Source organism: Pistacia vera, unplaced genomic scaffold (assembly GCF_008641045.1).
Source record: "Pistacia vera cultivar Batoury unplaced genomic scaffold, PisVer_v2 Contig824, whole genome shotgun sequence".
Lineage (NCBI taxonomy): Eukaryota > Viridiplantae > Streptophyta > Magnoliopsida > Sapindales > Anacardiaceae > Pistacia > Pistacia vera.
Genome location: NW_022196695.1, coordinates 582080 through 594701, shown reverse-complemented (window position 1 = coordinate 594701; position 12622 = coordinate 582080). Strand labels below are relative to the sequence as shown.

General features: G+C 31.9%; 2 protein-coding genes across 2 annotated transcripts; both read left to right on the top strand.

The window, feature by feature from the left end:
- Nucleotides 1–38: 38 nt before the first annotated feature.
- On the top strand, nucleotides 39–2766 carry LOC116117842 (glucan endo-1,3-beta-glucosidase 14-like). Its single transcript, XM_031403850.1, has 5 exons — nucleotides 39–219; nucleotides 386–587; nucleotides 749–928; nucleotides 1458–2488; nucleotides 2651–2766. Exons 3-5 carry the CDS (start codon nucleotides 829–831, stop codon nucleotides 2735–2737), a joined length of 1218 nt encoding a protein of 405 aa, XP_031259710.1. The 5' UTR covers nucleotides 39–219; nucleotides 386–587; nucleotides 749–828; the 3' UTR covers nucleotides 2738–2766.
- A 2486-nt stretch (nucleotides 2767–5252) lies between these two features.
- Nucleotides 5253–6114, top strand: LOC116117906 (cucumber peeling cupredoxin-like). Its single transcript, XM_031403903.1, has 2 exons — nucleotides 5253–5518; nucleotides 5615–6114. Exons 1-2 carry the CDS (start codon nucleotides 5341–5343, stop codon nucleotides 5974–5976), a joined length of 540 nt encoding a protein of 179 aa, XP_031259763.1. The 5' UTR covers nucleotides 5253–5340; the 3' UTR covers nucleotides 5977–6114.
- Nucleotides 6115–12622: the final 6508 nt, after the last annotated feature.

Genomic DNA, 12622 nt, shown 5'->3' with positions numbered 1-12622 from the left:
TTTTTATTTTCTCCAGTTACAGGTTTCTTCTACGGGAAAATTTCAACTGTCGGTCACCACCCGGAAAAATTCATAGCAGCTCTAATTTCCTTCGTACGGTAAAAGTTTTACATGCTAATCAGTTGTCTTCATCCGAAAGAGGACTAATGGTCTCTCATATCAAGGAGCAGCTCTCAGTTCTCTTCATGTATAAATCTAATGATACCCCTTAAAATCTATGTGGGTATTTCCGCAACACCATTTTAGTGACTGTATTAAAATGATATTACTGATCCAAAGTTTTGTAACGAATAACGATATTTAAATAATAACAAACACTAATGTGTAATATAAAATACTGTAATTGAAATATTCTTATTTGTTAATAAAGTAAAGTTTTCTTCAGGAAACAAGCAACTGAATGTCCCGTGTAGGTTCAAAGTCGAAACCACGGTCCCAAAATCCTCCTCCACAAGCAGCCCCAAAGCAAGAAGCTTCAAACTCCTATGAACCAAGAAAAGTATATCAATTGAATGAAAAAATTTGAAGCTTTAGGGAGAAAGTCCAAAAATGAGAGAAAACGGCTACAAGATCTGGAAGTGAAAAAGGTACTACTTTTAAGAGGAAAGGTAAGAATCTATACTAATCTCATCTTTGTGAGATCAAGGTTAAGAATCTTTTTCAACCCAAGTTTAGTTTTTGATATCTTCTTTGCTCTAAGGCTAAGAATCTTTTTTGTATTTTCTTGGGGTCTATGGCATGCCTGAAGAACAAGTATTGTCATCTTTTTTCAACTCTTTTTGAGCTACAAAAGCTTGGCTTTCACAATCCAACTTATCTTTTCCACAAATGGAATGCACTTTCTCTCATCATTTCACCTCCTCCCAAATGTCTTTCTCTTCTTTCTTCCTGTGGCTCCTCCTCATCTTCTCTATCATTTCATCTTGTGGTATGCACCCTTTCAGGATTTTTCATTCTTGTTAATTATGCAACACGCAAATTTATTTAGCTGGTTATTTCTTTTTGATGTAGAAGGAAATTTGTTACATTGATCATCTAGGACAGTCTGAGCCAAAACTTTAATGAATTAGAAGGAAATTTTGAAACCCTTTGAATTAATTCTTCACATTGAAGAGTTGAGCTGAGAGAGATTGCAAGAGAAAATTTTGATGTTATTAGTTTTAATTTTTGGTGGGTTGTTCTGTTATTTATGCTTTGAAATCTTTATTTATTTTATTGCAATATGCTTTTTAGGTGATTGTCTTTGAAATCATGTGGAAAAAGGTTATTTTTTTATGAGTATAAATTGAATTAAACTGTCAAATAGAAATTATTTTGCTTATTGGTTGAAACTGAACTGAGATGAATGGAACCCCTTGCCTGCTAACTGTTATGATGTCTCCTCCATTAATTGTAATAGTCAAGCTAATGATGAATTTGTCTTTAAAAAAATTTTGTCTGTCTGGTTGTTTTGACAGTTAATGCATTCACCGGGACATATGGAATAAACTATGGCAGGATAGCAGACAATATACCACCACCCGAAAGCGTGGTGACACTTCTGAAAGCTGCTAAGATTAAAAACACAAGAATCTATGATGCAGATCGTAGTGTCCTCGCGGCCTTCAAAGGCTCCGGAATAGAGATCATAGTGGGACTTGGCAATGAGAATTTGAAAGAGATAAGTATAGGCGAGGATCGCGCCATGAATTGGATAAAAGAAAATGTGCAGCCATTCCTTCCTGGAACTCGTATTAGTGGAATCGCTGTGGGGAATGAAATTTTGGGGGGCACTGACATGGAACTGTGGGAGGTTCTGCTGCCTGCGGCGAAAAATGTTTACAATGCCCTTTATAGGCTGGGATTGCATAAAACTGTTGAAGTCTCAAGCCCACACTCAGAGGCTGTGTTCGCCAGTTCGTACCCGCCATCAGCGTGCGTTTTCAGGGAAGATGTCTCGCAATTTATGAAGCCCCTTTTGCAGTTCTTTTCGCAGATCGGTTCTCCATTTTACATAAATGCATATCCATTTCTAGCCTACAAGAATGATCCTGAGCATATTGACCTTAACTATGCTCTTTTCAAGTCAAATGCTGGGATCCATGATGCAAAGACTAATCTACGCTATGATAACATGTTCGATGCTATGGTTGATGCAGCTTATTTTGCATTGGAAAAGGCCGGATTTGAGAAAATGCAAGTAATAGTTTCTGAAACTGGTTGGGCGTCTAAAGGGGATGCAGACGAAGCTGGAGCTACCGCCAAAAATGCAAGGACTTACAACAAAAGTTTGCGTAAAAAGCTAGCGAAAAAGAAGGGAACCCCCTATAAACCAAAGACTCCGGTGAAGGCTTATGTCTTCGCATTGTTTAATGAAAATTTGAAACCCGGGCCAACTTCAGAGAGGAACTTTGGATTGTTCAAAGCTGATGGGAGCATTTCATATGATATTGGGTTCACTGGACTTATACCATCTTCAGCAGCTTCAATATCCCATCTCCCTTTCCGGGTATGATTTGGCCACAACTCTTATTTTTATTTCATAATTATAATTGTTTTTAACATTTAGCCTACAAACCTTAACTAGAACTTAAAATTTGATAATGTCAAGCTTTAGAATTCCACATCCATACTCAACACATCCTAATTGATCTACAAGCCATATTTGCAGGGTACGGGAGCTCTAGGATGGCTCGGATCACCGGCTTTTACAACTTGTGCAGCGACGCTCTTCCTGATCTTCCGGTTGTTGATTTAATCAAAAAGGGTTGTGTCCTAGTTCCATTAATTTGACTATGAAGCAGTTACAAGAAAGATGTACAGTTATGTCAGATCAATATACATTATACAACTAACTGAATCTCTATTCTTGTATTAACTTGAATTGAATAACATCAAAATTTGCTGATAGATTATTTTTTTCAAGTCATCTTCAGCAATTTGTGAGTACCATATTCTTGTAAAGCAAAATCAATAAGAAAATCACTCTTTAATTGTGCCATTTGATTCGATCAGCTTAGCAGCTTCTGTCTTCAGGTTTAAAATTGGATCCATGAAGAAATATATCTTAACAAGCCCATAAAGAATCCAATGTTGGGCCTCAAGTAGGTCTGATGGGCTTTTATTTTCTAAGCCCAACCAAAACCAATACTTTTAACTTACACATTTGGTGAATAATTAAAACCAAAAAAAAAAAAAAATTCAATAAAGATAAATTGACAATCCTTCTCACTATCTTTCTCTCATAAATGTAACGTAATAGTTCGCAATTAGTCAGGTAAAACCCATTACATTCTAATAAATTACTTATGTTAATTATTATCTCTAAGTAACTTCCCCTAAAATTATAAAAAATTATAGATTTTCCCATAATATGTTAAATGCAATGTTACCAATTTATTTATAAAAAACAAATTCAAAAAATTAATATCAAATCCAAATTCCTTAAAACTATTTCGGTTATGGCAATACTACGTTTACAACTCAATCTTATAAACTTTCTCTTACAACTCCGATATGGCAGTTCGTCATTGGTTTATGATGAATATTCTCGCCTGACCAATTTTGAGTTGTCACGTCGAAGTTGTGAGATTAGATTGTAAACCTATCTTTATTGTTTCGGTTCAGTCTGAAACCAAACCAACTCTCCCAATCAAAGTTAGAAATGTCAAAGAAGAAGTTTCAATTACATAATATTTTTAATTAGTTGGAATGAAGAAAACTTGAGCCCTAGAAATCTTCTTAGAAGAAAACCTTGCTTTGCCCCCTTCTTTGGGAAAAGCAAGTTTTAGTTTTACACATGGGCAAGACTATTAAATTCATATTTTGAAATAAAATAAATTATATTTTATTTAATAAGTAACACTTTATGGAGAATTCTGAGGTATGGAAATATTTAATTTTTAAAACAACTGGGTTCACAAAATTCAAATTTGTGGACTTTTAGATTTTAACTTATGAGTTATGGCTTCAATTAATGAATAAAAATCGAAGCTATGAAAGTCAGCTGATAGTGATTGTAACCTAAATGAAGTCCTCCGTTTACTTCTATATACTATTTGTTATTGGTCCATAAAAATAAAATAAATCATATTTAATTAGGATTAATCATATTATTGATTCAATAATATTATTAGAACAAATCGTAATCCTTGAATTTGGATTAAGTTGATCACTAAACCAAGATCCAAAAATTATAATTGATCCAATTTTCTTAACAAATATTTTACACAACATATATATATATATATATATATTATTGATTTATTAGCACTAAATTAATTTGATAAGTTTTCCAAACCGATATTGCGATTTTATAACTACTTTCATATATATATATATATTTTTTTTTTTTTGGAGTAAACAACTTTTTCCTACCAAGGTTTGCCTTAACAACACTTTTCCATTCAAAAAGTTTCAAACTACCACTTTTCCACCCAAAGTTTATATTCTATTACTACTCAAAGTCAATTCCGACCGATTTTAATGGCAAAAATGCTCCTTGTCACCATCATTTTAACCTTTGGTCTCCTCTTTATAAAATTTCTCTCACTCCTATACCTAATTTCTTATTGATTGTCGGCCACCGCAAAGCTAGGGTTTCTTATTCTTAGTTGATTTCCAACTTATTCTGGTGACGAATATTCAGTCGGTCACCACCATTCGATCCATCGATCTTCACTTTACAAAACCCCTCTCATCCTGACTTCTGGTAATTCGTCGAAGGCTGATTGAGAAAGTAAAATATATTTTGGATATTAACGGAATATAAACATTGGGTGAGAAAGTGGTATTTTGAAACTTTTTGGTGAGAAAGTGTTATTAAGACAAACCTTGGGTGGGAAAAAGTCCTTTACTTTTTTTTTTTTTTTTCTTTTTAGAGAGAGAGACAATAATTAATTCAAGGGAGTTGGACTAAAAAATTGGTGAATTAAGAGAAGTTTCCGATTACTTACCAACGACGGAGGATTCAAAATTCCATTAAATGATATCGAAAATTCCCAAGAAATTAATTTGCATGCATATAGATTAGTCTTAGCTTTGACACTTCCAACTTGGGCTTCATTTGAAGGTCACAACCCGAAGAAAGAGAGAGAGAGCCGCACCAGTGCATGGTCTCCACTGGCATCTTCACTACGTCGTCATCGCACGGTCATCTCTTCATTTCCCGTGAAGGCCGCATCTTCATAGCCATCTAACTCTAAGTCTTCATATTAACACTATAAATACACTGGAGGCCTTTACATTCTTCTCATCAACTCATTTCAGCAACCAAAGTATTAATTTCACTAATATTTGCTGAGCAATAGAAGCTTATACTTAATTTAGTTTCTTTTTAATTATTAAGATATACTGAGAGAGATGGCTAGGTTTATGAGCTTGGCTTTTGTCGGAGTTATTGCTGTGGCTCTCCTCCAATGTGCGGCGGCAGCGACGGATCATGTAGTCGGAGACGGCGAGGGATGGAAAGTTCCGTCAACCACCAACGTTTATGAAAATTGGGCTGCCGGCAAAACCTTCATGGTTGGTGATATTCTAAGTAAGTGTTTTAATCCTCTCGTTAATTAATATCTTAATCTTTAATTACTTTTTAATTTCTTATTTCTTACTTTATTTTATTTTCTTGTTCTATTAGCTTTCAACTTCGTCACAAATGAACATGACGTACTTGAAGTTACAAAAGAATCCTACCACGCCTGTACTGATTCAAACCCCGTCGGAAACAAGACCAACGTCGGCCCTGCAAAGATCAACCTCAAATCCGCCGGCGACAAGTACTACATTTGCACAATCGGACGCCACTGCGCCAACGGCCAGAAACTAGCCATTAAAGTTACCTCTGCTGACGCTTGCTCTCCAACGTCGGGCCCCTCTGCCTCGACTCCACCTCCTCCCTCTGGCGCCGGCGGTGCGCCGGGTCCTGATTCTTCATCATCGATTTCTTTGGCCAGTGTTTTGTTGTCCATGTTTGCTGTTGTTATAGGCTTCTTGTTTTAGAATATGAAACGATTATAACAGGTTTAATTTTGATGAATACTTAAGCTAATTTGCTTAAGAGTACAAAATAACGATTCATTTGTGGGGTATTGCATTTTGAATTTTGGGTTAATAAGATCAATAAAGTTTCCCATTTCTTCGAAATTATTTTAATTATTCAGCTGCAATATGAAACTAGCTCAAACGAAAAATAATTCTTGTACATTTTATAGAGGATTGTGTCAGTTCTTTGTAAAATACATCTCAAATACTGTAATTCATCTTAATCCTCTATTTTTTTTTTTTTTTAATATAATTTTGAAACAATCTAAAGAGTAATATGAGATCCAACCAGTAAATACACACAAATATCAAACTAATAAAGAGAAAGAAAAACACGCGTGATTTATCTTGATTTATCCAATAAACAGGTTACGTCCAGCAGAGTCAATATCATTAGAATACTATCTCGCCTCTCTCGTTACAATGTATGTATTTGCCTATAGTGTGCTATCATATTCATACAAGAGAATAATAAGTTTATATATTAGGTTTAAAGAGGAAAACTTAACATTATAAGGATCAATTTTCCTAAGCCCAAACCCAAATAAGAATTTAATTACTTAGAGAAATTTTACCACGCTCTTCATGGAATAGGCCCAAACCGCCTATGGGCCTAGGAGTGCTACTCCCTTGACTCCACCCGCCCACCAAGGAGCGGGACCCCTGAATGTGTTTGTCTCACCCTTATTGTTGAAGAGGTGATAACTCCAACAAATTTATGCTTCAATTTGTGTAAATATAAGGGTTCAAACTTGATTTTAAATATTTCAGGAAAAAAAATGAACTGATTAGTTTAAGTGAAAATAAAAATAAAAAAGAGGTATATTTAAGAAAATATATTATTTATTTATATATACCTCTATTATAATCAACAGGTAACCTAACCAAAACCAGATTTGATTAACCTAATTAATTATATAGAATTAGTTAAAACCTTTGACTTAGGTCAAGTTTCATAATACCATTTTTAAAACCTTCTCTATAAACACAGTAAGGGCCGAAGATGTTGAAGCAGACTTCCACCCTGACATGGCGTGGCCCATGCTCCAGTCCCAACTCTCTAGACCTCTAGATCCATCGGCATCCAAGGATAAGAAGAGTAAGAAGAAAAGGCGACGATCTTTTTTTCTTTCCTTTCTTTTGTTGAATTTGCGTGCTTCTTTAGGCGTATGTGCTTTTATGAGCTTTTTATGTTCTATAGCCTTTAAGCTGATCGTATTATCTTGTAAACTTTTTTATTTTTGGATTAATATACTTACTTTCCCATATATATATATATATATATATTCCGTCCAAAAGTGGTTTTCAATTTCTCTTTCTTTCGTGATCAATCTCGATTACATGGGCAAAGAATTCTCAACATACATAAAATGTATAAAATAGTGAAGAAAGATTCGGATTAACAAGCAGCTATCAAACAATTAACTTTTTATAAAATAAGGCTGCATTATTTTTTTCTGCTCCATAAAGAGAAACATTCACTCAATTTTTTAAATCCACTTTGCTCATTGTTATATATTTCGGGGCATTTTTAGGTTGCTCTACTGATATAGACTTTTCTTTGTTTAAACTTTAGATATACATATATGAATATTTTGACCACATTGCCAAAAATATCAGTGTGCTCCTTCAATTTCTTTTAGGGTCATTAAATTTCATTAATTAAATTTATTACCTGTTTAGATTATAATTGTTAAAATTCTTATTTTTATTTTACTAAATAAACTTTACAATATAATTTTATAAAATTCTCCAGACCGGTTTTTATAGACTAAGAAATTTGGGTTGGCAACTGTAATAAGAATTAATGAGATTATATGTATTAATAATTTTTTTTTTTTAAGTATACACTAGGGTTACGTATAATAAACCCTTGTGTGTTTGACCGTTTTGTAGTGAATACCTGCTGGTTTTGGAAATGTGATCCTAAAGTGAATCTCGTGTATTTGACTCAAGTTCAAATAAACACAAAAATATATATAAATTTGTTTTTACAAATTAATTTGCTTGCCGACTGATCGTTGTCAACAGGAATAGACCTGGATTGCATTATATTTGGCTAATTTGACATGTCATATAGCCAGAGATGAGAAGCCATTTTCAATAATAAATAAATGGAAATGTCAATTTTTGTAGGGTAAGTGTTATTTGTATCTTCAGGTTAAGAAATTCTTTGTCTGGCCACCTAACATAAAAAACGTAAACGTTTACATATTAGATTATGTCATATCATAACCAAAAAGGAAAATTATTTGCATTTCAAAAAAACTAAAGGGCCTACTAAATTTGTATTTACGTATGTATAATAATAACATAATTTTCTATTTCTGGAAATAATTTATGCAATTTTTTATTAGATGGAGTATATTTTGATTGTGATTTAATTAATTAAACTGAATGCATGAAAATGGGTGGGTTGGCCATGGCCAACATGACAGAGGAAGAAGACGAATTAAGAAGTGGAAAAGACGGCATATATATACAAATATATATGAATGAATGATTCTTTCTCTCTCTCTCTTTTTTTTTTTTTTTTCAATTTTACGTATAAATACAAAAATAATATGTATGGTCAACATGGTATGTTTAATCTTTCTCATAGTGAATATTCGTTGGTTTCAGAGATGTGACTCTAACCCTCATGCATTTAACTTTTTTATAGTGATTTTCAGCTGATTTCGGAAATATCATTAATTCGACCTTTAAATTTATCAACAATTTCATCCATTACCTCAACAAAATATATTAATCTCGTAAGATTGTTGACAAATTTTAGATATTAAATTGATTGAATTTGAGTGAATAATGAAAACTACATTTTCTTCAAACTCAAATAGAATAACCCAACAGTCTGTAAAATGATATTATTAGTTGGATTCGATTTATATTTGCATTTTTAATATATTTTTTTCAACAAGAATCTTTTTAAAATGCATATTTAAAGTATGGGTAATTATAAAATAATAACATAGAGTAATACTACACTTACAAAGAAATTTTACAAAGATTTCCATACAAAGTGACGTGGCAAAAAATGAATGGAAGAGTAAATTTAATGAGTTTGACTTTTGTTTCACTTTTCCATTCATTTTTTGCCACCTCACTTTGTATGAAAATCTTTGTAAGATTTCTTTGTAAGTATAGTATTATTGAATAACATATATGTAACTTGAGTTGAGACCGTATAAAATATATGGCACACATTGAGTGTTTTAAATACCATACCATGTGATGAAATACAAAATTATGAGTCAATTACAAATTCAAAATGATACTATTAGTTGGAATCGATTCTATTTTATTTTTTTATAAGCACAAACAAAATTTGGACCATATAAATTGCTCATAATTCAAGTGACATATCTCCAATAAATAAATGAGAGTAAGATATTCTATTTATATTATGTTGACGTTTGATTTTGGACGCCAACGACTCACACGTGCAAAGTGCTAATAGAGCCTTAGAAATTACTTATGATGGATCTGAGATTTGAATATGGTGCTGAGGATATATATGTTGTAGGAACTAAATAAAAGATTGACAAGAGAGGGTTTTTATAGTGGTTTGGATGCTTAAAAGCGAATCCTACGTCCACTGTTATTTTATTATTCTCTGGCTATTTCTATAATATTGCCCCTAAGGCATACAAAAATGAAGAAATACAGTGTTTACAGAGAGAAATAATGAAATGAAACTCAAATCTATGTCTAACTCTCATCTGCTCCGCCTCCTCTTTTTTCGTGAAGAGAAGTACTCATTTATACACCCAAAAGTGTTTTGCAAGTTGCCTTGACACATGGAAGGCTCTCATCCGTTCCTCTCTTCAAAGGAGATAGGGTTGGTATGAATATCTTTGAGGAGATAAGGTTTGACAGCTAGTACAAAGAGACATTTATTAAACTGACATAAGTGTGACTTTTTAGGCATAACATATTATATTATAGAATTCAAATTCATCTAAGGTAAGTTTAAATGTGACTTAAAAAAAAAAAAATCGAACATGAAAAGTATTTTTATTGGTCAAAGTGATTGATATGATCAAGCCCTTAAGTTGTTTGTCATGGTAGTCAGAAATGAGGTTTCGACAAGTATATGTAGTTTTCCTCGATGTTTAGTTAAAGTATGCGTAAACTGGTCTAAATACTTTAATTATCAAAAAGAAAAAAAAAAAAAAAAGATACACTTAGGGTCTACTATTACTATTACCTCTTTATGGGTTATACGTAACTTGCTCTATTACCATTTAGAAGAATTAAACAACTTATAATTAAATTAAAGGCTTAAGTTATTTATTACTATACAACTTTATTTCAATGTTTCATCAATGACGGTATAGACTATAGAGTCTCACACTTAATGGTGAGTGAATCAAGACTAAAGTTTCACAATACATATACGTAAGCGTATTGATAGGTTTGGAGTTAAGTCTCCACATGATGATCACGTATCAACGAGTCCACGGAAAAATTATTAACCCTATGAAGCCAACACTCCACCTTTTCATAGTTTTTCTTTATTTGTTTTATATTAAGGTTGATACTTGACATTATTAATAGACCGAAATATCTTAATAAAAAAATAAAATAAAATAACGACACTACCTTTTTAAAAATGTAAGAAAAATTACTTTAAATAAAAGGTATCGGGCATTAAGAAACCCTACACCACTAACATTGAATTTACACTCAATCACTCGTATGATAATTAGGGTGTTTAAAACTGGTTAATCGTAATTTAATATGATAAATAGGGACATTCAAAACCGGTTAATTAGTCTGAATGTCCATTTTCTTTAACGGAATGGTTTTCTAGTTCAGAGAATTCTTGAAACAAAACCGAACAAGTTTCAAGGAAAAATAGTTTTAAATCGGTTTTTCCATAACAGTGTAAAATATATACCAAAACTTTAAAACAGTTCACTAAATCGGTTAACTGGTTTTGGGCCTTTTGTCCCTTTTAGACTTTTTAATTTTTATTGCAAAAATTCTCAACACACATAAAATGTATAAATAATGAAGAAAGATTCGGATTAACAAGCGCTATCAACAATTAACTTTTTTAAAATAAGGCTGCATTATTTTTTCTGCTCCATAAAGAGAAACATTCATCAATTTTTTAATCCACTTTGTCATTGTGTATATTTCGTGGCATTTTTAGGTTGCTCTACTGGTATAGACTTTTCTTTGTTTAAACTTTAGCTATCCATATATGAATATTTAACCACATTGCCAAAAAATCAGGTGCTCTTCATTTCTTTTAGGGTCATTAAATTTCATTAATTAAATTTATTACCTGTTTAGATTTAATTGTTAAAATTTTCTTTTATTTTACCAAATAAACTTACAATATAATTTTTAAAATTCTCAAACGGGTTTTTATATGCTCAGAAATTTGGGTGTCAACTGTAATAAGAATTAATGAGATTATAGTATTATAAATTGTTTTTATATTTTTTTTAATTATCACTAGGGTATTTATGATAACCCTGGTGTGTTTGACCGTTTTGTAGTGATACCTGGTGTTTGGAAATGCATCCTAAAGTGAATCTCGTGTATTTGACTCAAGTTCAAATAAACACAAAAATATTATAAATTTGTTTTCAATAATTTGCTTGCCGACTGATCGTTGTCAACAGGAATAGACCTGGATTGCATTATATTTGGCTATTTGACATGTCACATAGCCAAGATGAGAAGCCATTTTCAATAATAATAATGGAAATGTCAATTTTTGTAGGGTAAGTGTTATTTGTATCTTCAGGTTAAGAAATTTTTGTCTGGCCACCTAACTAAAAAAAAGTAAACTTTACATATTGGATTATATCATATCAAACAAAAAGGAAAATTATGCATTTCAAAAAACTAAGGGCCTCTAGATTTGTATTTACGTATAATAATATACATAATTTTCTATTTCTGGAAATAATTTATGCAATTTTTATTAGATGGGTATATTTTGATTGTGATTTAATTAATTAAACTGAACGCATGAAAATGGGGTTGCCATGGCCAACATGACAGAGGAAGAAGACGATTAGAAGTGGAAAACGGCATATATTACAAATTAATAGAATGAATGATGATCCTATTCTCTCTGTCTCTCTCTTTTTTTTTTTTTTTTTTTTTTTTCAATTTTACAATATAACAAAAATATATGTATGGTCAAACCGCAGTAAAAAGAGCTGTTTAAAAATGGGACTCTACCAGTAGGTTAATCTTTTCATAGTGAATATTCGTTGGTTTCAGAAAGGTGACTCTAACTCTCATGTATTTAACTTTTTGTAGATTTTTGGCTGATTTCAAAAATATTATCGATTCAACCTCAATTTATCACAATTTTATTCATTAACCTAAAAAAATATACTAATCTCATAAAATTATTGATAAATTTTGATATTAAATTGATCAATTTAAGTGATAGTAAAAACGACATTTTCTTCAACTCAAATAGAATGCTTAACAGTCCGTAAAATGATATTATTGAAAAACATTTCATATTCCAATATTCATTTACAATACATCATTTCAGTATAAAATCTTCATGGAATATATGCGGAAGTAAATGACAAACCTCCACCATAGCAATTGTTCTTTGATCTTCTTG

Excerpts from the sequence above, each read along its gene's own strand:
- LOC116117842 (XM_031403850.1), top strand. The coding sequence starts at position 829 with ATGGAATGCACTTTCTCTCATCATTTCACCTCCTCCCAAATGTCTTTC. Across the intron at positions 929-1,457 it reads CTCTATCATTTCATCTTGTG|TTAATGCATTCACCGGGACA; the intron begins GTATGCACCCTT and ends TTGTTTTGACAG. Across the intron at positions 2,489-2,650 it reads TATCCCATCTCCCTTTCCGG|GGTACGGGAGCTCTAGGATG; the intron begins GTATGATTTGGC and ends CCATATTTGCAG.
- LOC116117906 (XM_031403903.1), top strand. The coding sequence starts at position 5,341 with ATGGCTAGGTTTATGAGCTTGGCTTTTGTCGGAGTTATTGCTGTGGCT. Across the intron at positions 5,519-5,614 it reads CATGGTTGGTGATATTCTAA|CTTTCAACTTCGTCACAAAT; the intron begins GTAAGTGTTTTA and ends TTGTTCTATTAG.